Source organism: Electrophorus electricus, chromosome 2 (genome assembly GCF_013358815.1).
Source record: "Electrophorus electricus isolate fEleEle1 chromosome 2, fEleEle1.pri, whole genome shotgun sequence".
Classification (NCBI taxonomy): Eukaryota; Metazoa; Chordata; class Actinopteri; order Gymnotiformes; family Gymnotidae; genus Electrophorus; species Electrophorus electricus.
In genome coordinates, this window is record NC_049536.1 from 20,919,668 (window position 1) to 20,946,784 (window position 27,117).

Genomic DNA, 27,117 nt, shown 5'->3' on the forward strand with positions numbered 1-27,117 from the left:
CAGCATTCCTATCCAGAAGGTGAAGGTTAAAAAGGGTTACAAAGGTAAAAGATACTACACTCAATATGTAATACTTGAAACATGTCATCTTTGATAATATTCAAAACCATCATATATTAATCAGTTTCAGCCCAGCAGTGAATTTATTTGCCCTCAAAGCAGCGCGAGTTCCCGTTTCTTTATTTTAGGTTATGCAATTCTGTAAAGTTGTAATAGATTTACTTCTGCTCACATATATGGACAATTTGTGAATACCATAAAGTTTAATGTTTGTCTCAAACCATATAGTTTCCTCACATCAACATGCACAAAGCCCACAAAATGACAAACTACAAAACTCTTTTCAATTCTTTATTTTTTAGCAAAAGGTAAAGTTCACTCTTGCATTTTCTCAATGGTCTCCTCCTTGTATTTTCCCTTCTCCTTGCCATCTTGCCGAGACTTGGCTTTGCGTTCCAGGATCTTTTTGCGGTCTTTGTCAAGCTTCAGCCTCGTGATCACGACCTTTAACAAGAGATTCTCAGTTCTATTTGTACATGAACAATCAACATGTAGTCACAAAGTCTTTGTTGGGACTCATTTTCCCCAAACACATCAATGCGCCGATCATGTCAACTATTGGTGCCCAAAATTACAGACAAATCATGCATGACAAATAATGTACAAAACAATGTAAGCCAGGGGACCAGACAGTAATATTTTTAGATTGATAGTGGTCCAAAATGTATATTAATACATTTCTATATAGTACTATACAGTGACATTGGAGGATGCATTTCCCAAAACCTTTAGAGCCAGTTTCAAAGTCCCCAAAAAAACGAATTAGCACTAATTCTAAGTACTGAATTTGGGTGCACGACTAAGTTTTACTGATATCCAGGAGACCAGCTCTTAGAATAAAAAGGCCTGCACTGTAGAGCAACCATTACTTTCAACACAATGACACGTCACATTACACTGAAAGTTTTGTTTGTGATGGAACCTGTCACAGGACGGGATAAAAAAATATACTAAAAATCTGTACTGATTAGAAACTGATGCAGCATACTGTGATGCTAATAAGATCTTTGCAGCCAAATAGCTTCTGTATCTCAAGCCCCCACACAAAATGCCTTCAGATAAAGGCATGCCCATAGCCAGAATTGTGGTGTAATGTGAAACTGATTTATATGCCTTACACAAGTCCATCATTATTATACTAGAATTGGACTAAATCATCATAAGCTAAGCTGATAGCTACTCTCCTCTTCATAATTCTAGCCTGTCAGATACTGTGCATTAAGCAAGCACACATTGTAAATGTATTGTTTTATCCGTCACATTCCTGTTACTAGTCGACGAGATACAAAGGTGATGGAAGGTCCTGAAACCATGCGATGATGCCCATTTCATACGAATACAGGCAGCATGGGCAACGTTCACAGCTTGCCTAGCCTGAAATTAAGTTTACAACTTAGCCCACTGCAAATGAGTTACTCAATTTATCTTCAGTTTCTAGCGTAACCCAAAATTATCCCTGAAATCTGGTTATTGCACCAATTTCTCCTAATCATTATTTTTGTGTGATTCTGTTGCCATCATCTACAAACATACATTAAGGTAATGCGTTGGACCCTACCACACACCAACTCTTGACCTACATTATACTGTTTGCTATAGCCCAACTCATCTTTACCAGGAAAAGCACTCATGTTATCTAAACAATTACCAACAAGATATATAAACTCGGATGCAGCAGTGGAACTAGCTATACTAAAATGTTAACGGGGGGGGGGGGGGGGGGGGGCTGGTCAACTTTTGCACATCGACTAGCTCAGGCTTGCTCCCAGAATTTCATTTACAGATCTTCAACAAGACTGCCACAAGGAGAGTGAGAGGTGGGAAGACACTGGCAATGTCCATGTTTGGGTTTTTTTAATCTCTGGATTAGACATGCATTTGAATAAGAAACTATGAGTTCATTCCTCAAAAGTGGCAACCAAAGCCCCACAATACCTATGCATGTATGCCTGTATATATTCATGTACCAGAACACAGACGAGAAGTCAGCTGCATAAGCAGGCGTTTCATACCTTGCTAGGGTGGATGCCAACATGGACTGTTGTGCCGTTTGCCTTCTCACGCTGCACACGCTCAATGTAGATGACGTACTTCTTCCTGTAGACCTGCACGACTTTGCCAATCTGCTGGCCCTTGTAGTGACCTCTGACAACCTGTTCACAACAGTGCAAAACAAAAGCACAAGAGTTGTTAAACCTAATAACAGCACAGTTTTTTAGTTTTAGACAGTAACTGCATCCTCAATCGCCAGTGTCGAGATGTAAGCCAGGAGATTTTGTAGGTGCACAATGATACAATCCAACTGCAGTAATGGAGCTTCTTTCAATCCAGATGAAGCTATTCCTTGGGATACTGAACACTTTTCAGATACTTAAGCCAAGCCATCATTTTAAGACTGCACCCAATGCTAGTCTGAAACTACAGCTGACGCAAAGCATGGCCTTACCTGGACTTCATCGTCCTTGCGGATGGGCATGGACCTCACGTTGTACTTCTGGCGGAGTTCTTTGGAGAGAGGTGAGGACATAATTTTCCTGCGGATGTGTGAGGGGGCATTGAAGTGCCTCTTTCGGTTCTTACGCCGGGATGAGGTTACAAACGGGTTGATCTTCATGATGGCTACAAAGCCCAAAAGAAAGAATGAATAATCAGTCCACAAAAGAAAAGAGATAAAACAGAGTACACCAGGAAAGTTACTTGCACAAAGACTCAAATGATATAGTCCATGGTTAGCTATACACATGTAACCAAAACTTTACTATTTAGCCATACATTCTCAAGTTATAGCCAACAACGTCAAAAACGCCAGGTACGTAACAAGCAAGTACTTTACAATTACTGGCACTATTCTAAAGTACGGTCCTAACTAAAGATATTAGCACTACAGTGCACTGCTCCATTTAAAATACGTACAAACCATCTTTACAAGTAGCCAGTTAGCCCACTATAGCGTGAACGCAAGCACAAACGTGACCCGCACTAGCCAGAGAGAGCAGCTTTTCACCCTTACAGAACATAGGCACAGAATCCGTTTACATTCCACCTACAGCGTGTACATATTGGATGTCTGTGTTCGTAGAACAGAAACTAACTGGTCCATTTTATCACGAAGAACACTGTCAAGTGTGCAAACAGCAAGCTAGGTCTGGCCTTCGATGAATACATCGTTAATTGTCCCATTCACACAACTCATCCAGAAATACTATAGCCTTAATAATATGTGCGATATTCAGAATTATCAACTTGTGATTTGGACCAGAAGTACGTCCACATGAAGAGGATGGACAAAGATACATCTTAAACTGCACCACCAACAATTCTTAACCTACCGAATATGCCGCTATGGCCGCCGGAAAAGAGGCTTCAAAACTACTTCCGCTTGAATTAGTTGTGCCACAAATATCGCGATATCTTCGTTTCAACGTGATCTAAATGTTTCCCTTTGTATTAAAAGAGGCTGAGATTGAAAACAAATTCATTGTATTAATATTTATGAAATCCCACTAATACTACAGTGGCTACTTCACATTTACTTCACATAGCTATATAGGTTTGCGAGTTGTATAGGTGAAATCTGTTTGGTTAATCTACGGCAAAGTTCAAACAAAATTGCTCATGAAATGAGATGCTTTCAGATGCAGCTCCGTGAACCGGAGGCATGCATCTGGCTCTGGGTTACGTGAAGTCTGAGAGGGCCAGAAGCTTTACAAATACTACTGCCCAGCACGGGGCTTCTGGCCTCTCAGGGGCTTTGCCCAACTGTAAATGAATGGTAAAATTATTTTTAAACTATATCTTTGTGAAGAAATGAAAATTGTTTTAAAAAATGTCACAATCTAATTTATCTTCAGGGTAAAAGAAAGGGAAAATCCAAAAGAAACATTTAATAACTAAAAATTATATTAAAAAAATAAAGAAAAAAGAGATAAAATAAAAAAAGTATGAAACAAAAATATACCAAATTTAAATACATTTCTATTAGCCCATCATTTGGCTAAATGTAGGTCTATAATTACAGAAATAAATATATTTTAAACTAATGAACCCCTTTCAATATTTCCTATTTAAAATGTCAAAAAAGTATCATATGGCAGCATAATTTTAAGGAGTGTTAAATGAGTAGACAATAAAACACAGACACATTCCTTACCATTTCTCAATGTGGTATAAATGTTAAAGTTTGCCCCCTTTTCTGAGTCCTTTAGCCTCATATAAGATGAAAGTTAATACACTTTTAACAATAATAAAATAACCTATAACCTGCTGTAACCTATAACCTATAGCTATAATGACTTACAGCTAGTTCGCTTGTGAGAAGAACAGCATGCTAACATGTTAACTAAGTTGACATAAATATAATTTCCTCTCTAACAATTATTTATGTTCTTTAAAAAACAAATATACATTACATCTGAGTACTTGTATTAAAAAAAAATATTCTTTCACTTCCTGTTTCATTGGGGTATAAATATGAGGTGACACATGCCAAACTCTTTTACATATTAAAACAGTAAGGTCAGAGAATACCTTTGCTCCCATGAAACAACAAACACTAGTACATGGAGTACACAAAATCAAAATATAACTGTTTGGCCACAGAAAAAGCACACTGGTGGATTTGTGTCAAAAGGCTATGCATGTGGTGGTAAATATGTGATGCCTTGTTCTGTCTTCATCCTGTTTAAGGCATCCCTGACTCTGTCTTTGATCCAGTGCCATTTAAAGTGCAGCTGCCTTTGCTAAGGGGAGCAAGCTGAGCCATCTTTGAAGCTCCCAATGTGATGATAATCCATATCATTCTACATTAAAATGGCTCACAAACTTCAACATCAATCAAGCTTTTAAAACGGTGTTCCCAGTATTCATGTGTAGATGAAATTAAAAACCTGAGTCCACAAGTGAGAAACAAATATGCTAAGGAGAGATATTTAGTATTCATTAGTGGTTTAATATTTAATGCTAAGTGTCCTTCCACTTGCTCCAGCAGGAGAACACTTTGTGCTGTTATGCCGGGAGGAGTATACAAAGTATGAGATTTAGTGGTGCTAAAAACTGTGAAATATATGTTTTTCTTTTATGCTAAAGGTCTTATTCTGAGCAGTGGTATTGCAATAAATTTACTTAATTTTCTTAAGGTGCTTATTACAGAAACTTTTACTAATGACAAATTAAGTTTAAAAACATTCTCTGTAGCACACTTATTAACTCAGTCTCGGATATTAAAACAATTTGAAATGATTTGCATTTTCTTTTACTATAGCCCTTAACAAAAATAATCTAATAGTTCAAATACATTTTGGAAACCATTTACCGTTAGATAATAATTCATGAACTCAGGCTAGTAGGAGGGTGTGTATTTTTTGGTGGACGGTGTACCGTCAGCATCGGTATTGGCGGTAGTGGATAATAGCTAAATATTCGAAAGATGGAAAAAAAACAAATATATAGTTTTGCAGTTAAAAGAGTTATTCAAAATAACGGCCAGCTCACCCCTTTCTTACTTTCACGCATGTCAGAGGCTGAGCACAGGCCGCCTCCTCCCACACCTCCCACCCAACCCATGTAATTTTACTATACATGTATTTTTTTTTTTAAATACACAAACTTTATTCGAATTCATTTTAACATATTTATTATTTGGTCTTAAATTTACATTCGACAAGCAAATCCCCAACAGTACGTTTGGAGGTAGGATCGCAGTCTGTTATTAATCAGTAACGCCACAAAATGGACATTTGAGCAATATCACACGAACCGCAGTTTGAACACTTGGCAATGTTCATGTGTAGCATCGAAGTGCAACACATGGGAATGGCAGAAATATTCTGTGCAAACCGATGCTGCGTTCTGTTTTCCAACATGTCTGGCGCCGGGGCTGCCTTCATGATATGGCAGACGAAATAATTCTGTGGGGCAGTTGCAGATTTTCGGATAAAATCAGTGAGCCTCTGCGACTTGGATGTGGCCCATCTCTGCTGGACCATCTCTACTGGTCTTTCTCCCAAATCATCCCGAGTGTCAGTAAAACCCACGTTGTTATTGTACCCAACAGTTCAGGGCAACTAGCCTACTAAAACGTCACATCCTTATCTGTAGGTCGGCAAGGGTCCAGAAATGACGATTTTTGCTTTAGTTCATTATGTCTAGTAGTACTGTGGCAAAATGTTCTTTCAGCCCTTCACTTTGAGGACTAGATATGACATTTACTGCGTAGACAACGACAGTTCAAATGTCTTTGTTTTTACTAAAAGCAGCAGGGAACTGCTTTCTGGATATGTCTAAAACTCTTGCACATCGAAAACATGAGATTAAAATGGTACCTTTAGCTAGAGCCAGATTCAGGTGCATTACAATCAAGTCTCCGATGACTAAAGCATTTTCCGAAGTTGCGCGCGAAATTACTAACCAAGAGTTAATTTCTTTTCACTTTCACATTTTCAAATTCCTAAATGCAGTTTTAAATAAACAATTTTAATTTAACTATAATAAAAGATAACAAGGAATACAATTAGTCCCAGCTTTTGAATCACTAGCCTATACAATAAATGCTTATAGTTCACTTCAAAAACGATTTGGATGCTTGTGACATTGTCATGGTATGACATTTGGGCATTAGGTTGCATGTAGACTAGGCTTTATTGTATTTTGTCTCACTTGAGACAAAAGTTGTATTTCTGGGGCAATTTCTGTTTTAAAGATGGGCCTTAAAATCTGTTCTTTTGAAGCCGAAACTTCACAAATGAATTGCACTAACCTGCCACAAAGGCAGGTGCTCATTCTTTGGACATCTAAATGGGAGCTATTGAAATCATGAACATGGTAATAATAAGAGGATCAAAGACAAAACTTTGGAAGGTTCACATCCGTAGTGTCTAGCACCATTCTATAAGAGGGAGTTACCGGAGTGCATCTGTAGACCTTCAAAGTGTTCCTTGTTTGCCTTGTGTGAACAGGTTTTTAGAATGTACTGAAAAAGAATTGAAAGGCGTATTCAAGTAAACAGGGGGAAAGTCAGACATGGATAGTACAATAGACCACTGATTATTCAAATTTTCTGGGCCAGTTATACTCCAAAAAAAGATATTTTCTGAATATTTTCAGTTAGCTCAAGATGTATCATTTTTTCACCCATAAACGTTTTTAAAAACGAGAGAGAAGTTATTTTAATTTAAGCATTCTAATAATGATACTGTCATCAAAATGCAACGACAGAATCAGTAAAAGTATGAAGGAACGAGAAGTTTTTGTGTTCCAAAATGTGTCATGAAAGATATTGTGTCCTTCTCTTTACCATTTGTAGGCCAGTGCATGCTCACTGACTATTATGTTTATGTTTCTGGCCACACCTTGAGCTGCCCGGCACAGGTGTGTCCCTACCTGTGACAAAACATCGTATGTAGTAGCATGAGGTTATAACTGATTTTGCGAAGTTCCCTAGCCAAAGAGGCATGTCATACGTGCTTGAACACCCGTGTCAAATGTCATTATATTGACCTAACTGGAAACAATGGGCAAATTTTGGAATGAGGTGAGTTGGACTGGCTTCTTTTAAAATCACTTTGTCTGTTTTGCTGGTGATTTGCGTGTAAAATGCGGGAGGACGTTGTAGTTCAGACGATCAGCTCGATCCACTAGTTAATTGTCTTCAACAGCTATTAATGGTCCTGGTGGTGGCGAATATTTTGGCGTCAGCGGAGACAAGGCGCAAAGAGGGAAAAGCACAAAGACACAAAGTGGACAGCCAGCAAGAATCGCATCCGCAACGAAATGGTTCTTCCCTTAGAATTCCGCTGGATCCAATATTAGCAGGCGACGACACGACGGAAGCAGGAGAATTGGTGTCAGCTGCCAGGGAGATGGACTTTGATAGAACTATAGGTGACATGGTGTCCCAAGTAAGAAACAATCCAGCTCTAACCAAAAACAAATGCGTGGTGGATCGCCAGCTTTGGATGTCCAACAGTCGAAGCCTTTCTCCATGGTCATACAGGTAAGCCCAGCATCCTCGTACTAATATCAGTTAAGCCAGAACTAGAGGAAAGCGTTTTCGTAAATCAATCAAACAAAAACGCGTTTGTAATGATACTGTTGCCTATGCTATTTTCAAACCATCCCACATCTAAACAGAATAAATCATGACGAGAACCGCAAGCCAGTGGATATCCCAGAGGCCAAATGTTCCTGTGCAGGGTGCATCAATCCTTTCACCATGCAGGAAGACCGATCTATGACCAGCGTTCTCATCTACACCAAGATACCAGTACGCAGGCTGCTGTGCAACCGACCATCCAAGACAAGGAAGAAAAAGAAATGTGTTCGCCGTTACAGAACGGTAGTAGAAAGCATTGCTGTGGGTTGCACATGTATAGTAGGGTGAACGGTACGAAACAACCTCTACAAACTTTCTGTCCAAGTTTATTTTTGAATTAATGCGCACACTATTTTATTATCTTATTGACTGTTCATATTCAATTTACTAAAATAAACCACTTACAAAAACACAGAAACATAGGTTTTTTTTGTATTTATTCGTCGATTCTGAAAATCGTAGACCTACACCAATACTGATGTATTGATCATAATTGCTCACTATGTCTAAACAATTAGTAGATCCGAATACACTAAATTCATGATAAAAGACTATTCTTAAACATGCTTTGTAACTAAGTTCAGTGTGAACAATAATGTCCGAAATGATTACTCATAAATCTCATTATTATACACGTTAGGGTTTGCGCTTTGCTCTCTAGAGAAAACCGCTGCACGTTTGCGCTTATTAATACCACGTAACCACTAGAGCGCAGTCTCTCCGTGGAAACTAAGCTACATCGGTTTCAATGCACATGCAACATCCAAGCATATTCATTCATTCTTTCATTCTCTCTCTCTCTCTCTCTCTCTCTCACACACACATACACACACACACACACACACACCGACCCAAATGTCACGTGTTAATCAGTCGGATAAAAATCTTCCTCAAAATGTCTATATGCTACAAAAAGCACCTCACAGCAAAACTTCTAACATAGACTTCAGCATGCAGCATGGTTCTAATGGTTATCATATAGTCCTACTTTTGGCTATCCAGAATAATGACTTATTGTGATTAATTAATTAATTAATTAAATTGATTGGCTGTAATACAAAGGAGGTAACAGAAAGAAAACTACAAAAAAGCAAATTACAATCACTGAAAAACTTAGTTAGTGTATGCAGTAACATACAGGCATATAATTGAGAGAATATGGCCATGAGACATGAATATGTGAATAAAGGAATATGATCTCTTATTAAAAAGGTGTCAGGGTACAGCCCCTCCTATTAGATTCCTCCCCATATCTGAGTGACATCTTGGTGCGTACGTGTGTGTTCTTTGCCACGCCCCTCCCTTATTAACGGGTCCATGTGTCACGCCTGTCCTTTGTTATCGTCCTTGTTAACGTGTGTAGGTTCTGTTTTGTTATTATCCTATGTCTGTGTTTGATCCCATGTATCTTGTGTTTTCAGTTGCCGCTATATGCATATACCGTTTAACGTCTGTCGTGTTTTGTATTGTTCATGTTCAGACGGCGGCTTGCTCTGCATCTTGCCTCGCCTCTCTTGTTACAAAAGGCTAATACCGGTTGCTACAACAATGAAAAAAGTCTCTATAAATATTATTTGATTCCTTTTCATCTTAAATGTCCCACTCATATCCTATTTGACATAATCCTTGTGTTCAGTTTCCTAAAAAAAGACCTCATCTTGCAGAATTTCTTCTTTGTGTTTTTGCGCCTTCTGGGGTAAACTTGGTTTGAGGAATCTGCTTCCTCATCCCCGGCCCAAGGGCCCCAGGCACCCCCGTTCAGGCTTGGGTCTGCCCTCGGGTCCTCCGCTGGGTAGCGCACAGGCACGGCCGTGCGGTTATAAAACGCCAACCTCGCCAGCAGCTGCTTGACCACGTTTGGCCGTTGCTTTCCCAGGTCATGCCGCTCATATGGATCTGCTGTGATATTGAACAGCCACACAGATTTGTGTGACTCTACGTGCCGTTCCAGGCTCCACCAGTCCCCTGGGAAGCTTCCCAGCACCTGTGGTGGCGTCCAGTCTCCGTACCCTGGCTCGCCTGTCAGGAGTTTCCAGTCACCCACCCGGACTGCTGCTTGCACGGCTGTGTTCCAGACACCGAAGCCGGCTTGCAGGGAGCCATGGCGGGCGGGAACATAGAGCGGGTCAATGTTGTGCAGGATCTCCAGACGTGGGGACTCCTTGCCCTCACTGATGGTCTCCCACATGTCATAGCCATCCAGCCCCTGCATCTGAGACATGTTTCCCCCCGCTAGGCCCACCAGTGTTGGATACCAGTCAGTGATGTGGACCAGGGCCTTGCTGACCTTCCGCCGGTATCTGAGCAGTGGGCTGTGGACAAACCCCACCCCCCTCACACCCCCCTCCCAATAAGTTCCCTTCCTGCCTCGGAGGGGCCAATTGCTCCCACCAAAGAGTGGCTGCCCGCCATTATCAGTAGAGAAGATGATGACGCTATTTTGGTAGTAGCCATACTTTCGCAGTGCATACGTCACGTTCCGTACCGCCTCGTCCACAGCCGACACCATGCCGGCATACTTGCGCCGTGGGACATTCCCCATGCTCCGGTAAGGGTAAATGTACTTCTTGGGAGTCTGTAAAGGAGTGTGCACAGCTTGGAAGGACAGGAAAATGAAGAGGGGCTGCACGGATGGGTCATGTGAAGCGAGAATTCTCCGCACCCTCTTTGTGTAGAGGTGTGTGGAATATCTGCCTCCCTGCCCCCATGCCACTGCCTCACCTTCATGGAGGTCATACCCGCACCTGCCAGGCCTGTCGCAGGAGTCATACGAGTAGTAGTCCACGCTGCCTGTCAAGGAGCCAAAGTAGGTGTGAAAGCCCCGGCGAGTGGGGAGACAGTCACGCTTGTAGAAGCCCAGGTGCCATTTGCCCACCATGTGTGTGGTGTATCCAGCCTCCTGGAGCCGCTGTGGCAGTGTGACCAGGTCAAAGGGCAGACAGTTGGGCTGGCGGGCCCGGATAATCGAATGCTGAAGACCAGTGTGGATCTGATACCTGAGGGCAGAAAAGAAAGCTGTTACACAGGTACATTATGCAGAGGATTTTACTGGAAATAATGAGGACGATGAAGAAAACTAAAATGGAGTACTAAATTGCAGAAACCACACACAGCAAAATCCTCAGAGTTAACATTTACAGTCTTCATTTGTATCTGAATTTAAGATCTACAGATGATAATTCCACTAGGCATTTCGCTGTTCTTAATAATCTCTGTATAATATACAACATAATTAAAACCACTTCAAAGATCAGGATAATTTTAGTGTTAGAAAGCGCGTTTGAGCTTACCTGCCGGTAAGAAATTGACTGCGCGAGGGCGTGCAGATAGGCTGAACATAATAGTTCTCCAGCTTCACTCCTTCCGAAGCCAGTTTGTCCAGAGTCGGCGTGTTTATGTCCGAATTATGGTACCCAATATCGTTAAAACCCAGATCATCCGTCATGATAAAGATTATATGAGGGGCTCGGTAGTTAGACGTCGTCGTATCTCTGATGTTCGGCACCGATTCATTTTCAACCTGATTTGGACTCGTCCAGTCCCAAGAAAGGTAACCCAAACTTAGCAAGCTCACCACAGAAAGACCCGCAAAAGCCGACACTGCCATTACAACTACGTGTAGCTTTTATCAAAGCCTACAACAATTTTCAATCATTGGTCTACAGTTTAGGTAAAAACAAGCTAGACCGGCTATTTCCATCATCCATCTTACTGAGGTTTACATTGTAAGCAGAAAGCCTTGCGCATTCAAGGCTTCCCGTTCCTTCAAAAAATCCGTTGGCTTTCGAGGATATATATTTCCTAAAAACCTCTCTCCTTTTTCACTGGTCTGTTTAACTCCGCCCGTTTAATCTTACCTGAAACAGGCATAATCGGGTCAGATGCGGTGTCGAGAGGTCCTGGAATTGGACAAAAGCTTAGGTTAACTGAACGTAGAAAATGCATGCAGTCTGCGTACATATGTAGCCATTAAAAAAATTATGATCTAATTTCAACATTCCCTATAAAAATGCCCATTGTAAGAGGCTACTATACAGAATTGTTTATGGTTACTTTAAACTGAAGACAGCAGTCAAACCTTAACATTTTATACCATCAGAAAATGTAGTTCATGGTTGTTCAAATACAGACAGGAAGCCTTGTCCTAAGAACTCATGTTTCGAGCCTTTGGGGGCTTTTGCAGGAGCAGGAGTCCTCACTGGGCTTCAACAGAGACCGTGTTCTGCTGCACAAGAGTCCTCTTTATTGGGCAGTGACTGTATGTATTGTATGTGAGTAGGACCCAAAAGGCTCAGACCAGGTAGAAAGTCAGACTGTATCGTCCCACGAAGCCCACATAAGTTCAACAGATAAGATCTCCACTAAAGAGTGACATAAGGACACACTGTATTGTACTCCGTTTATTCTACAGAATTAGTGTTATTTGATAATGGCTTCATGTGAATGGTGGATTTGCCAAACAAGTCTAAAAATCGGAATATATACATTTTCTGTTCATGTAAAGCTATAGGCATGTGCTGTAAATGCAGGAAACTGCACAGTGATTTAACACAATTAAAGAGGTCACTAACTTGTTTTGGTCTGTCCATCTCCACATTCCTTGATTTAAAAAGGACAGGAAACTGCTGACTGATTTAACAGAGACGTGCTCTAACATCTTAAAACAGGTGGAGCCGAATGAGGAATGGAGTGGTCCTGAGGCTTACCACTCTTTGTTTACCTGTGTGATCTTTTCCAAGAGTGGAAGGTAGAAGCCACAGAGAGGCATGGAGTGGGTATCTCAGCACCCATTTGGAATGCATTACTCAAGAAGGCATTAGAAACAGCAGTGGGCAAACATGCCAGAGCGGGTCTGAGATGGAATGTGATACTCCACTGCACATCCTCTCCTTCAGCGTATGTCTCTGTCCCTGGAAAGACTTGCTCAGCTGAGTGAGCAGACCTGGAGTGACAAAATTCACAGGGTATCGGGTTGCTTGGTTTTTTATTGTGTTTGTTTTCATTTCTCTGAAATAAACAAATCATACAAAAAGTAAACAACATTAATACACACAATTTGTGAGCCACGTTCTAGTCATGCTCCACCCGCATGCTCTGTGTGCCATTGGTGGCCTTGAGAGGGTTTCACACTAGAAAGTAAACATTACACTGCCATGGTTCACATTAAGATTTATATCCCACAATTTATATGAACCCAGAAAATGTCTGTTTTAAAGAGAAATTCAGTCCTGAAATTGAGAAGTAGCATTTTGTTATGTTTCTAATAATATAATGCTAAATATATATGCTGTAGTGTTTATGGAGAAACATGCCCTCATAGTAGACCTTTTACGAAAACTCTTCTACCCCTACCCCTACCTCACAGTCATGTTAAAGGTTATGTGTGAATAATAAATGTGTACTTTCCTATCTATTTATCTATCTATTTATGGCTATTTGGATTTTGCAGTGACATTCTTTTGGTCATACTCTCCTAGGTCACAACAACCACTGTTTCAATAGTGTGACCAACATGTGATGAGAAAAGAAAGCTAAACAAATGAAAATATATTTTCTAAACAGCCTCGAGTTAGAAACAATCTGTTTGATCTTTATATATTGCACATAACTTTTTAAAGTGAGATTGAAGTTGAAAACCAAGTCCAAAATCATTTTAGCTGGCCGCTGATAATACAACCAAGACTGTTAAAGAAGTCTCTCATGAAGTGTGCTCAAATCACATAAACTGGCATGAAAACAGAACTAAAAGGTAGAAATTGGGCCATTTCAGATTCAGCTCGTGTGTCTAAATGAACTCTAGTTAATTTATGCAACTGTGTACCACTCATCTAAGACAGTACCTCAAAGACTTTAATAAAACTCAGAAATACACAGATCCAAGATAATGTTTTTATTTCACTTCATTTATTTGCTTATAGTCCTCCATGAGCTGCTAAGAAATTCCAGTATGTCAATTATTCACTCTGTTGAAAACTCCCAACTCGCCAAATTCTTTTCTTCAGTAGTTGCTTATTCTTGTTGCAATGTAACGGAATTCAGTTCAGTTCAGTTCGAACCATATAAGCCATGTTAAGTGACACTGTGACACACATCAGATTCAGACATCTGAGACCAGGCTGTTAACGAGGAAGAAGCAGTGACAGTGACAAGGAGAACTCCCTGGTCTCCACGCTGGTTCTGAAGATGCGTACTGCTAATCATAGAACCAGCGCATCAACTTCACGCCTGCAAAATTGAGTTTTCCTTCTGCAGGAACAGATTAAATAGTTACACTGTCAATGGTAACAACTTCATTATTATTTGCACGTTTGGAATATAACAATATGCTCATTCAACGCATTTCATTGTTATGGATTTATTTTTTTTGGCTACATGGCTACTTAACACCTGGTTCTTTGTACTCCCAATCCCTCTTTACTGACTTAGCAATCCTTTCTCCTCACAGCCATAAGCACATGAAAGGGAGTAATTAGAGTAGAGCTGCAAGCACAGTGAGGAGCAGATGTTGGGCTTGGCAAACACAGAGCATCGTTACTGAACAGCATTGCTTGCTCCTGCTAACACTAAGCCTTTTCTTATCCGGTGCAGCACAGCACTTCCCGAAACTCACCACACCTTTCACTCACACTCACACTTTGAGACTGTTGCGCTGTTTTTGTTTTCTTTTTTAAAAACTGATATCAAATTTGCAACTTCTTGCACAAAGTGGATAACTATCACTTTGGTGGGGTACTTGCATATTTCCACCTCCCTGTGAGTAATTTTTATATTTCTGTATTTTTAGGAATGGAATGGAATGCATATATGATGCCATATTAGGAACCAGATTTCTTTTGGAATGGGACATGTGTAGAGATATAAAAAAGGGCAGCCTTTCCTTTCCTGTTTTTCCTCGCCATCACTATATATTTAGGTCTGTGTACACATACGGAACTATGTATACATTCGTTTGAGGCATGTTTGTATGCTTTTGCAATGTGTATGTATGCATTATATTTCTCAACCTGACACATCAAAGACGAGAGTGAAGGTTCTGCAGCCAAACACAAGGTGAGTAGAACAGGTCCCAGAAGCAAAAAGGTTATACAAGATCCTCAGTTTACCCGTTATATGAATCCATTTTTAAATGACTATTGTTCCTATCATGCCGCAACTTTTAAAAATAGAATATGAATTAACATGTATGTATGAAATTGTATTATTAGCATTATTAGCAAATATAGGTTATGACATTAACAGTGTGAGTGGAGTTATCTAGTCGAAAAAAAAAAAACAGATTAAATAGTTGGAGTACAGATCCTATATATGGAGGGGTGATAACTTGAAGGAGATTTCGCTATAATGGAAAGAAGAGGAGACTGTTTTAGCATAGACTTGTTCCAGATTTGGGACATTGAAAGTAGTAGACATTGAAAGACACTGAAGAAAAGAAGAGGACATTGTAGATGATAGAGAGATACATATGCACAAATGAGGGGGTCAGCCATAAAGGAAAAGAGGCAAGTGTGGTCAAGACTGGGGAAGGTGTAGAGAGGACATGTTCAGCGGAAACATCATTGTCATGGAAGTAAGGAAAAAGTTAATTATAAGGAAGATGGTTGTATTTTATTTTGAGCAGAAGAATTTGAGGAATGCACAGTCGTTTATAGACAAAAGGGAAACAGAAACATGTTTATAAGTGAAACCTGAACTAGAAAAACCTACTCTCTCAACACACACACACAGCCAGGGAATGGCTGATGCAGCATAAGTTTGATTCTGGAATACTTCAGGTGAATGAGTTAATGCTGCACACATGCAAGCCAACATGCACGCACTCATGTTACTAAATATTCATCAATGATTATATGATTGTCTTTGTTTAAAAAACATTTCAAAAACATTTTGAATCTATGTTTCCATTTACATTCATGACCATTTCAGATTAAGAAACTGAGACCAAACTCATTTTGTATTTCTGAACATCTCTATGTTTTGATTGGAAAGCAGCTGCTTTCCCCCCTTATTCTTATGAATGGAGCTCTTTTACTGCTTTGACCCTCTGGTCACCTACCTCAACCCTCCTCAGGTGACCCATCTAAAACATTAGCCCCACCACAGACACACAAACACACCAGTGCAACACTCCCCTCAGTCCCCCACCCCTAATACTGCACTAATACTAACACATACTAGCACTAAAACACCCCAGCATTTTCAAGACCAAACACTACTCCCATCTCCAACCAATACTGCTAAAAGCACCACATACAGTCATAATTCCACACACATGTACACAAATGACCATGAGCATACACTGCAAACATGTGTGCCCAGAGACCTCACACAGGAGTTCTCACCATCCTAACTACATCCACACATTCACAAAGACACACACACACACACACACACACACACACACACACACACACACACACACACACACACACACACACACACACACACACACACCCAGCCCCAGGATATATGGTTGTAACACTCAACACACACACCCTCCACCCCTCCTTCCTCAGAATCTAAGCTTGAAGGCAAACACACCTGTTCCTGTTAAATACGTCAAATCTGGCAAGTTTTTTTTTTTTTTTTTTTTTAAAGCACCAGATGTGTGTTTGGTTGAAGGAATATTTGTTTGTGGTTCTACAACGACAGTTTCAGGAAAGGATTTTAAACATGATAATCATGTACACAATAGGTTACTTTTAAACAACTGAAGTAAAATGACTCCATAACTCCATAAAGGGTTTTGCAATATTTTAAAATTTATTTTACACGGATCCCTAGACCATGTGAGAATGGTCTGTCTGCAGACACGCATTACCGCATTTTCAGACCCTTACTATAAGCTAATTACAAGTACACCTCTAGTGGTTCATTACAGAATTACAGTCCTGCCCACTTTCTTTCTCTTACGATAGAATTTTAATGTAACTTTTTTTTGGTAACATAGTCGATATTAGCGTAATATCCGTGTTTTCAAGTGTATGTGGGGCGGCAGTTTAATTTTAATGAGACATATTTTTGTTGGGCGGGGGCGGTTAGTACAAAAGTGTATCTAGTACGTAATAACGCTGCTTTCAAGTGCAAGTGGGGCGGTAGTTTTGTTCGAGAGGAACTCGTTAACCTAGTGTACTTTCATGCGGTAGGTTTGTAGGAGTAGGAACTCTTTAATCCAGCATACACCCATGTGTCAGATTTATGTGACAGATAAGGAGAATACTGAGCAACGGGTGTAGCAGTTTATTAGCTTGCTGGTATATATCAGTTTTGGTTTATTTTGCCGACGTTTTAAACTTACCCACTCTTTAAAAATGATGGTTCTTCATGTGTTATTTAATAAATTAAATGGTTCTATTTAGAACCATGGGTTCTATATATAACCATTTCATGCTTAAATGTTTCTTTGCCTTGTGAAATGGATCTTTAGATTGTAGAATGTGTTGTTATATGGTTCTATACAGAAGGGTTCTTCTATTGTAATTAAATTGTGATGTCAGTCTCGTATAGAATCGAAGAACCCTTTTAGTTCTGTATAGAACTATGTACAACACATTGTCCACCAATCTAAAGAACCATTTTACCATGTAAAGAAACGTTTAAGCACATTTTTACATGTACAGCAAAGGGCAGTGGAGAGAAAAAGCCCGCAAATAAACGAACAATTGTTAGCATTGATTCTTTTTTTTTTAATCTTTCTTAGCTGACATGCACATTATTACATACGGTATATACTTTGTAATGAAAAAATAAAAATGACCGCTTCCCCCCTTCCAAAAAAAGAAAAAGAATGGGTTTGTAAAATAAAATTTTAAAAAGTATTCAAAGTTTCCGTTGGTTCCTAGTGGTAGTCAGTTATGGTAGTTTGTGTTGTTCTGATGTGTTGATGTCACAGTGTAAAGGACTCATTTGCATTTGATGGCTCCTAAAGGGATCTAAATTTGTCCTACATAGAACTTATGTGTGTAAATAAAGAACCCCTGAAGAACCATGATTTTTAAGTGTATGAGTTCAAACATTGGTAAAATAGGCAAAAACTAATATACACCATCAAGCTAATAAACTACAACACCCATTTCGCAACCCCAGTATTCTCATATTCTGTCACATAAACGTGCGCTATTTGAACGAGTTCCTCCTCGTACAAGACTACCGACCCACTTGCACTCGAAAGCAATGTTACATATGTACTGTATACACTACGGTAATAAGTGCGTCTGCAACTGTAACATTTACCAGTAGAGGCGTACTTGTAAGAAGCCAAACACTAATATACTGTATAATTTTAAATTAGGAAATGAACAATATTATTCTTTTGCAGAATATTATTTCTGAATTTCAGGCAGGCTGACATTGAAAACCCCCCACAATATTCCAGACTAATGGATTATTGTATTTCATAATGTATGGTTAAACGGTTCTGTATCAATTTGGCCATCATGTTAATTTCATTTAAATTTAGCTGGCCTCGCCAAATTTTATTTTCAATTACAAATGTTGGCTACTTATCTATTAGGCTATACTAGACTAAACCTATGTAGCTATATTATGTGTCTGTATGCTTTACAAACTTTTTATAAACATGAATTTCGTTCGATAGTATACGATAGTATATCATAGTATATATGCAGGGGTTTTATTAATGCAGCCCCGAATCTCATTCCCGCTGCGCTTCGAAAGTAACTACATATCCCACGATGCACGCAGTCATTTACTTGCCTTCCCTAGTTGAAAGGTAAAAGGAAAGCGTGTAGGCATGGTTGTACCAGAAGCTAGCTAACAAATTCTCAAATGCGATAGTTTATAAATAGATATAGGTAGATTTTATTTTTGGCTAAATATGACAACGAAAGACACTGGAGTCACGGAGCACTCTTTAATTAATTTGATTTATCAACATTTAAAGGATAATGGACACCAGAAAGCCGCCAACGTACTCAAAAAGCATTCCCCTCAGGTTTTAAGTTTTATTTCTAGCTAACGTGATTGCGTCTCTCAATTTAAGAACCTACCTCACAGATAGATATCGAGCAAGCTACCTACGTTTGATTTGTTATCTATATAGGACAATACTGAACGTTTTAGTATACGTAGCAAAGTTAGCTAGCTAGCTAGCTAGCCAGCCAGCCAGTCAAGTTTACATGCATGCGAGTTTTCGTATCCGTATCGATTTTCTTTTGCAAAGCATATTTAAAGTATACTTTGCTTTGCAGTTGCTTAAAGCTGTTTGCTTGAGTTATTGTAAAAGGTGAGGGTAGTTAATTCGATTCTAGACGTTATAGCCACTAAACCAATTCGAAAGCGCGGGAAGACGCAATGTAACGTAACCACATAAACTTACGGAAAGCCGAGATATTCGGCTTGTTACAAAAAGGATCCGAATTAGATCAACCCGATTGTGGGCTGAACTGTTAGGCATACCCGGATCTGAAGGACCGCAGCACTACGGAGTATTGACCTTCTTCTAGGCTGTTTCTAAGCACTGTTCATTATCTACTTATCAGTCACATACCCGACTTCCTCTTGAAGACTGTTGCCTTGGAAAATGTCCAGAATAAGCGTCATGCCATTTGCTCCCACTGGCAACAAGAGAAACGGAACATAAAGACCACTTTAGGAAAAAAAGCATGATTTTTCATTTACTCCCCCTCCCAACAGATATAGGAATTCTTGAGGGTTTCCTTATTAGTGCAGTGAAGCGTGAAAATAAGTCGCATATAATTTCCTTGATATGTAAATTGAGTCTCTACATACAGAGCTTTTCAGTTCGCTTTTGTGTTCCTGTTCTGTGATACTGGGTTTAATCAGTACACTCATTATTAGTCAGTTTAGAACAGCTCAATCCTGGGCTGGATTCCACCCCCCAGGCCTTTACTTTCCGAGTGTGCATCCATTTTGATTAGATTTAGTCAGTTTATTGAAAATATATAAAATCTAAAGTGTGTAGCAGAATATAGGCAATGATGGATGCATTTTTATTTCATTTTCAGTGGACAAGGTGTATCCACAAGCTGCCTCTAAATTTCTGGTTGATATTTATCAGCGGGTTCTCTATAATAAAGTGTTCTGCAAAGGTGTACAATGATTTATAGATTTTCTCATTTTTGTTGTCCATTTGTGTTTTAGGTAGAAGTTACAAGTGGGAAAACATCTCTAAATGACATATTCGTGAAATGGGTGAGGTAAGTGATTCCCTGTTCTTGCACTCCTGATTCACTCAGGAGTCTTAAAACCAATTACTTAGTATGGGGGAACTGACACTGAATACAACATATTTAAACCAATGTATTAAGTGTATTTGTCATTGAACTAACTGACCTTTTTGTATTGACTTTTGAAGCAATAAAAGAGAAAAGAAGAGTGGTGGAGCTGTCCTGGAAGCAAAAGGTAAATTGTATAACTATTTTGAAGAAACATCATCAACTGGAAAAATAAGGTTGCTAGGAAAAATAACCCTTTTCAAATTAACTTTTAAAAAATACCCATATTATGTGATGGAGAGTGATAGCAGAGGGTAGTGTGACAGACAGATCACAGAGGATATGTGTGTGTGTGTTTTGCTTGCTGTGCCAGAGACCCAACATACCTCCTTGGGCTGGTGGTCTGAGCGAAATTTTCCTGCCTGAATGACCTGGGTTTGAAGCTGGTCATGGTTGCTGCCCTCTGTCTTCACTGCATAGTATTACTGAGAGCACATTATTCGTTTATCCCTTTTTGACAAGTAATTTCTTTCATGCAGCATCTAAACCAAAAGTAGCCAGGAAGACCGCGTACAGTAGTAGATCCAACAAGAATGACAAATCGGAGGTGTGTAAGATACACTCATTTTTATAGGATGTTAAGTTGTGTAAGCAACACTTTTTTTTCCTGTCAATCTTGCCGATGTTAACTCCACTTCTGGGTTCAGCCAAGGAAGAGATCTGGAAAAAAAGAGAAATTGTCCAGTTTGGCTGAAGCTCCAACAGAAGCTATTCCAGATCTTGCCTCCATAAGTCTAACAACAGGAGATGATTCTGACTCAGATTCCAGTCTTGATGTGGAGAAATGGAAGAGACTAGCTTTACAGCTATCAGGTGAGAGGAACAGAGGATACCATAGTCACTAGTAGGCTAAACAGTATTTAGTCTAAAGACATGGTGTATGAGATACAAGACCATGGTATGTATAATCAGTCACCTGAGCATAAGTGTGGTGCCAGAAATAAGTGGAGTATAGAGTAAGTGAAGCCAAAAAAGTACCCACTGTGTGTGTGTGTGATTTGTAATCAGAATTCTTTTTTAAAATTATAAACAGCTTGTACGCATACCATTACAGACTACCTCACTCATTGCTGGTCAGTTTCTGATTACAGGAGCACTGATGACCAGACAGTAATCGAATTGTCAACAGCAGTGACACCATGTCACCACCTAAACACATACCTGCATTCCCTTGCCATTTCATTACCTATGCTTGTTTTATAGGCACATTTTTTATTCGTAATGTTACACAGGTGATTGTCTCTAACACAAGATATGTTTTTTTGATATCAATGTTTCTGAGAGTGGGTGGGTGTATGTATTGTGTATAAATTATATGTGAAATAACACTAGTTTGCTAATTATTTTTAATCACTTCTAACTAATGATTCTCCTTTTGTCAAAAATAATAAATTAATAATATACTGTTTTTCTAGATGCTGACATAGGAAAAATGGATATCTCCGTGACTACTGCCTCTACTCGAGAGAGGTCCACCAAAAAACGAAAGCCAGCACAGACTAAAAATGACGGTAGCCAGAATACGAAGGCCAGGAAAACTGTCATTAGTCCTTCAAAAAAAGACAAAACTGGGACCCTTTTAAAACCAAGTGACAAGAAAAATACCAGAACCATTGAAAAAAGAAAAAAAACAACTCCATCCAAGAAGTTAAAAGACCAAGGTAACTTTTTAGAATTTATAAAGCTTGGGGCACCTGAAACTAAATTTGCTGAAGGTCTTTCAGTACAGACTGTCACCCCTAAAAGAGACAAAGCCAGTGGCCACTTAGAGACTGACAGCATTAAGATTACAACTAAGAAGGTTAAACACAAAAAAACACAGACATATTCAGAATCCAGTAACACTGAAACTCCAACCCAAACTGCAGAGAATCAGAAATCAGATGAACTTGCAGAACCTGAACAGGTAAATACCCCCAGTAAGAATGCTAAATCTAAAAAAGCTGTTAAAGTCGCAAAGCCTATGGAAACCTCTTCTAGAGTGTCTGACACCAATATTGCAAACTCTGATCAGTCAAAAACAAATTCCTCTAAGAAAGATAAACCTAAGAAATCTGTAAAGCATGAAGACCTTTTAAGCACAGACATCCTTTCAGAAGGAATTGACAGTGAGATTGCTCATATCTACGCATTAGCCAAGAAGTCCAAAAAAACAAATCTTTTGAATGGTCACTTAAATACTAAGTCAGCTGAAACGCCCTCTAAGAAATCAAAGAAATTGAAGAAATCTCTTAAATTTACAGAATCTCCAGATTTGAAGACAGTTTCAAAGGTAAATGAAACGGAGATTGACAGCAGTCTCTTAACATCTGATCAGTTGGAGGCTACATCAAAAATCTCTAAGCCTATAAAATCTTCACAACTTATGACTCCCCCTATGTCTAACATTTGTGCACAACTTAAGAGTCCTTCTAAAAAACCTAAACCTAAGAAAGTTAGGGCACCTCTTGAACCTGAAGATGTGAATCCCTCTTCTGAAGAAGATCAAACTGATGTTGCCAGTATGCACTTAACACCTGATCAGTTAGAGACTCCGTTAAAAAAGGCAATGCCTAAGGAAATTAAGAGTGTTGTGGAGCCTGACACAGTTGAGAGACCCTTTAAGAAAGCCAAAGGTAAAAAAACAGACACCACCTCTGAGCTCACAGGGGTTGAAACTCAAATAATGGAAGACCATACAGCTGATGCCATCTCAAAAGCCATACACTCCAAGCCCCCTTCTAAAAAGGCCAAGCACCACAAAGATAATAGCTTTTCAGAATCTGTCATCTCAGAGACACCATCTAAAAAGTCTAAAACTAAGAAAGCTACAAAGCTTGATCATGTTCAGTCGCCCTCTAAAAACAGTAGTTTGGATGTTGGGGGAGAAGACGACTCAAAAATGTCACATTCAAAATCTGATAATAAAAAGAGTACTTCAAACACACACAATTGTGAGATCTCTGACAACAGAGGAAAAAAAGAGACTGGACTAGAGGACACCTATTGCCCCCAAACCCAAATTAAGGATGTAAAAAAGAAAAGGCAAAATAAAGATGAAGAAAATACCAAGGCTTCAGAACTGGAAGAGGGTCCTAGAGAGCCCAAGAAGAGAAAGACAGACAAAGAGAAGAAAAAAGAGACTGAGGGAAGAATAGCTGAAGACGTATTGCCACCATCAGAGGAGTTTGCAGATTACCTGGCAAGCACTCCAAACAAAAAAAGTAAGACTTTTATCATAATGCAATGTGTCTAGTAATGTTCTGATGATAAAACTAGCTTCATTTTACGTTGAAATGTTTGCCTGTTTGGTAACTGATGTGCAGAGAGGGAAAAAAAGAAATACAGTGATGAGGAACAACCACTCATGTCTGTCCCAGCTCATGAGGAAGAAACTCCAAATAAGGTAATAGTTTTATATCATCAGTAAATTCTTTTTCTTTTACAATGTACAAGTTATTTTTAAACGGGAATCGATTTGGCAAAATTTCATCATTCAGTGGTGTAGACGTAAGTAAACTAATTAAGTGTTTGGGTGAAATGCTTCTTTCTAGACAAATTTAGCATTATGCAACTGAGTCATAGTTGTTCACAGTGGTAATTCTAGGAAGCAGACATCTGAAGCATTTAATGGCTCTAAAAGCTACGACCCGTTAAGTTCACAAAATAGTTCCAAATACGTTGCTTGATGCCTGAGATGTTGTTTTGTGATCATTTTTTTTTTTAAATAAGGTTTTGGCCTAAAATGTAGCTATTTTTTGGTATAAACTATTATGGATTACTTTCGTGTTTTCTCTCAAAACCACATTCTCAACAAAGATTAATATATATATTTGGAAGCTGCTAGAGTATGCAGAGAACTTTGAGGTTTGTTTTCAGCATGTTATAGTGAATACACTGTAATGAATTTATTTTTGCAACCCCATACATCGTAGTTCACCACTATTCTGAAGAAGGTTCAGCTCCTCTGATGAACGTTTACATGCGTTCCACTGACACTGTGCAACACACTCGTCTACCCAAACTACACAGTGTGTGCAGAGTGGAGAGGTACATGCAGGGCGTTGTCAGGAAAAGTGGCACCCAAAGAATATGCATTTATTATAATTTACCACCATTTACCATTACGAACACTGACACATAAAAACTTTGAAGACACATGTAAGTTCACCAGTAATTTTTCATAGGAAATAAAATGGCTATATTTGTAGTGTACATTCTGACTCGGTAGCTATATGCTAAATTAGTCTAGAAAGGAGCATTTCACACCAAAATACTCTTAATGACTTTGTTTACATCTAAACCATTGAATCTTGGTGGAGTGCCCCTTTAAGCTCTTTTTCCCCCAGTGTATCTCAAGAAAACACTTATTTTGCAATTGAACAAACAGGAGAACCATATGTTTATTACCAATACCTTAATTAAATCTCTCAGTGCTTATTTATGGTACCCACATGGCAGTCTGTCTCTGGTTTTTGCTAGTTGTTATATTTCTTTATACAACTTCTAGCTTTTTTTCTCTTAGAAAAAGAAATCTTCGAAAGCCAAGAAATGTTAGTGATGTGGAACAATGGAGGCTACTTGAAGTCTCATCTGTCTAGACTCAGATGTTCTGGAACGTGGACCTTAACATAACTTCACAGAGAAACATTTATATGCCATTTTATATAATGTGTATGTCTGAGAGAGAGAATGTGTTTTTAACTTGCACATGTTTAGTGTTTTTTTTTTTATTTCTATATCTAACATGATGTACATACTGCTCTTTTATATGTGTGGATTGACTGATTTTCATTCATGTCTTTATTGAGCTTATCTGTTTCTTATGAACAAAGAATGACATTGTATTTTACAAAATATCTGCATTTCTAATACAGAAATTCTAATGAAATACATTTTTACATTTGTGTATTGTGAATTGTTTTAGCCTTTACCCATTTTTGATTATATTCATGTTTAACAAGATTCATCAGAAGCTTTTATCATCCACTCTTAAAACTATAGGGTACACACAACAGATTAGAGTCATTTATGCCATTTTTAATGCATGTTATTTTGTCTCTGTAGTGTTCACATAGTTAGATGGTTGTGGCCGAATGTTGTTTTGCTCTGTGATACTCAAAGGTAAGGTGGAGGAACGGGCTCAATCAGAAATTCAAAACATTAAATGCATGTTCTGAATGGACTAAATCAAGATGAAACTTGTACATAACAAATACATCTAGATGATACATTTTCAGAAAAGGTCACTAAATACAGTCCTGATTTAGTGTCTGATGTTCATGATCATATGGCAATTTTATAGTATAGCTTATAATTTTATATAATGTGATTATTTGGATACCTGGGCAAATGTCAATGATTAATTAGGCTCAAGTTCCTAGTTACCATTTATATAGCGCTAGAGAGAGGCTAGGTTAAAGACAAACAACTTGTATGATGAATGTGACTGTGTGTGATTAGGGACATCTAGTGGATAAGATAAAACCTTGCAAATAACATGATGGCTCAGCAAAATGTCTTCCGCAGATTTTAATTTACACCACATAACATTTACCTGTTCTATTGTCACAGAGAGTTATGTTTTTAGATCTTGAATTTCTGTGGTTAGAATAGAATTCACTTCATTTTATTCATTTCCAAATTAGTTTTACATATTTTATTTATGATACAAAGCAAATTAAAATTGAATTTTTTTTAGTTTTTGATTTTTGCCCTAGATTTTTGTAAGGCACTAAAATGTATGCTTTATTTAAAAAAACACAAAACAACCTATAACATTTTTTTTTCTAATAGTGGCAGCAGTCTTTTTTTTAAGGTTAGGTCAATCTTATGATTCACCCAGTCATTAGATGCAGAGGGGGTGCACAAATGGAAAGTGCTTTGTTGAACTGGAGAATTTAAATCCCATGGCAACGATTTCAGTTTTACCCAACAGCTTGTAATCAAGCTGTAAACAATTTTCAGGGATTTAATCAAAGTGCATCATCAAAACGAACACAAATTGTACCCCGGAGTTTCCACAATGGGTAGGCCGACTTGAATCCGCATATGACTATATCATTAGGACAGAGTGAGTGAAAATAAAACCATTTAAAGGAAGGAAGATAAGTTCACCATAGTCACAACACACCACTCAACCACAGCTCTGTTTACGTCAACATTTTTTAGAATCGTATCACATGCAAACAAGCAATAACCTACCTTACCGCTTGCTTACTGCACGCATTAGTTACGTGCATTGGTTATAAGCAAAGGTATATAGGCCAGTGAGGGCAGATCAGTGACTGGTCAGAGGACTTCAGATGTGAATGTTTCTGTATGGAAACAAAACACGTCACATTCATATTGAGGTTTTTCCAGGCATTGATATTAGTGTGTATGCACATGTGTGGGCTCTGAGGTGAAAAGCCTTCAACTACGCTCTTCCGTTTTATGCTTCTGTACAGGCCTCCAGAACACACTGATATACTCATGAAAAAAAATGATTAAAACAAGGTAGAAATGGGCTTATCAAGAGCTCTCCAAAAAACTTCCACAAGGATCAAGCACTCAGTAGACAACATGTGAGTCATGGGGGGAACCCCTACTTTCTTATAAGATAGGGTCAGTAAATTAGTAAAAGCTCTGAAAAGAGAAGGTCTTGCAGGAGGTAGTAAATGTTTCCGTAGTGGAGGGAGTTTTGCATCTGTTGAATGTTCCCCAGCCTTTCCATTTCAAGGGATTGTATTTACC

General features: G+C 38.8%; 4 protein-coding genes across 4 annotated transcripts; 2 read left to right on the forward strand and 2 right to left on the reverse strand.

The window, feature by feature from the left end:
• Positions 1-338: 338 nt before the first annotated feature.
• On the reverse strand, positions 339-3,450 carry rpl26 (ribosomal protein L26). The gene is made up of 4 exons (XM_027009637.2): positions 3,390-3,450; positions 2,507-2,679; positions 2,073-2,213; positions 339-504 (listed from the first exon to the last, which is right to left on the reverse strand). The coding sequence occupies exons 2-4, from the start codon at positions 2,672-2,674 to the stop codon at positions 376-378; spliced, it is 438 nt and encodes a 145-aa protein (XP_026865438.1). The 5' UTR covers positions 2,675-2,679; positions 3,390-3,450; the 3' UTR covers positions 339-375.
• A 4,117-nt stretch (positions 3,451-7,567) lies between these two features.
• LOC113577127 (interleukin-17B-like) lies at positions 7,568-8,437 on the forward strand. The gene is made up of 3 exons (XM_027009612.2): positions 7,568-7,588; positions 7,713-8,050; positions 8,188-8,437. Exons 1-3 carry the CDS (start codon positions 7,568-7,570, stop codon positions 8,435-8,437), a joined length of 609 nt encoding a protein of 202 aa, XP_026865413.2.
• A 1,315-nt stretch (positions 8,438-9,752) lies between these two features.
• arsia (arylsulfatase family, member Ia) lies at positions 9,753-11,777 on the reverse strand. The gene is made up of 2 exons (XM_027009647.2): positions 11,440-11,777; positions 9,753-11,145 (listed from the first exon to the last, which is right to left on the reverse strand). Exons 1-2 carry the CDS (start codon positions 11,754-11,756, stop codon positions 9,753-9,755), a joined length of 1,710 nt encoding a protein of 569 aa, XP_026865448.2. The 5' UTR covers positions 11,757-11,777.
• A 7,114-nt stretch (positions 11,778-18,891) lies between these two features.
• tcof1 (treacle ribosome biogenesis factor 1) lies at positions 18,892-25,283 on the forward strand. Its single transcript, XM_027009624.2, has 8 exons — positions 18,892-19,100; positions 20,270-20,325; positions 20,484-20,530; positions 20,883-20,950; positions 21,051-21,216; positions 21,819-23,606; positions 23,709-23,788; positions 24,908-25,283. The coding sequence occupies exons 1-8, from the start codon at positions 18,984-18,986 to the stop codon at positions 24,938-24,940; spliced, it is 2,355 nt and encodes a 784-aa protein (XP_026865425.2). The 5' UTR covers positions 18,892-18,983; the 3' UTR covers positions 24,941-25,283.
• Positions 25,284-27,117: the final 1,834 nt, after the last annotated feature.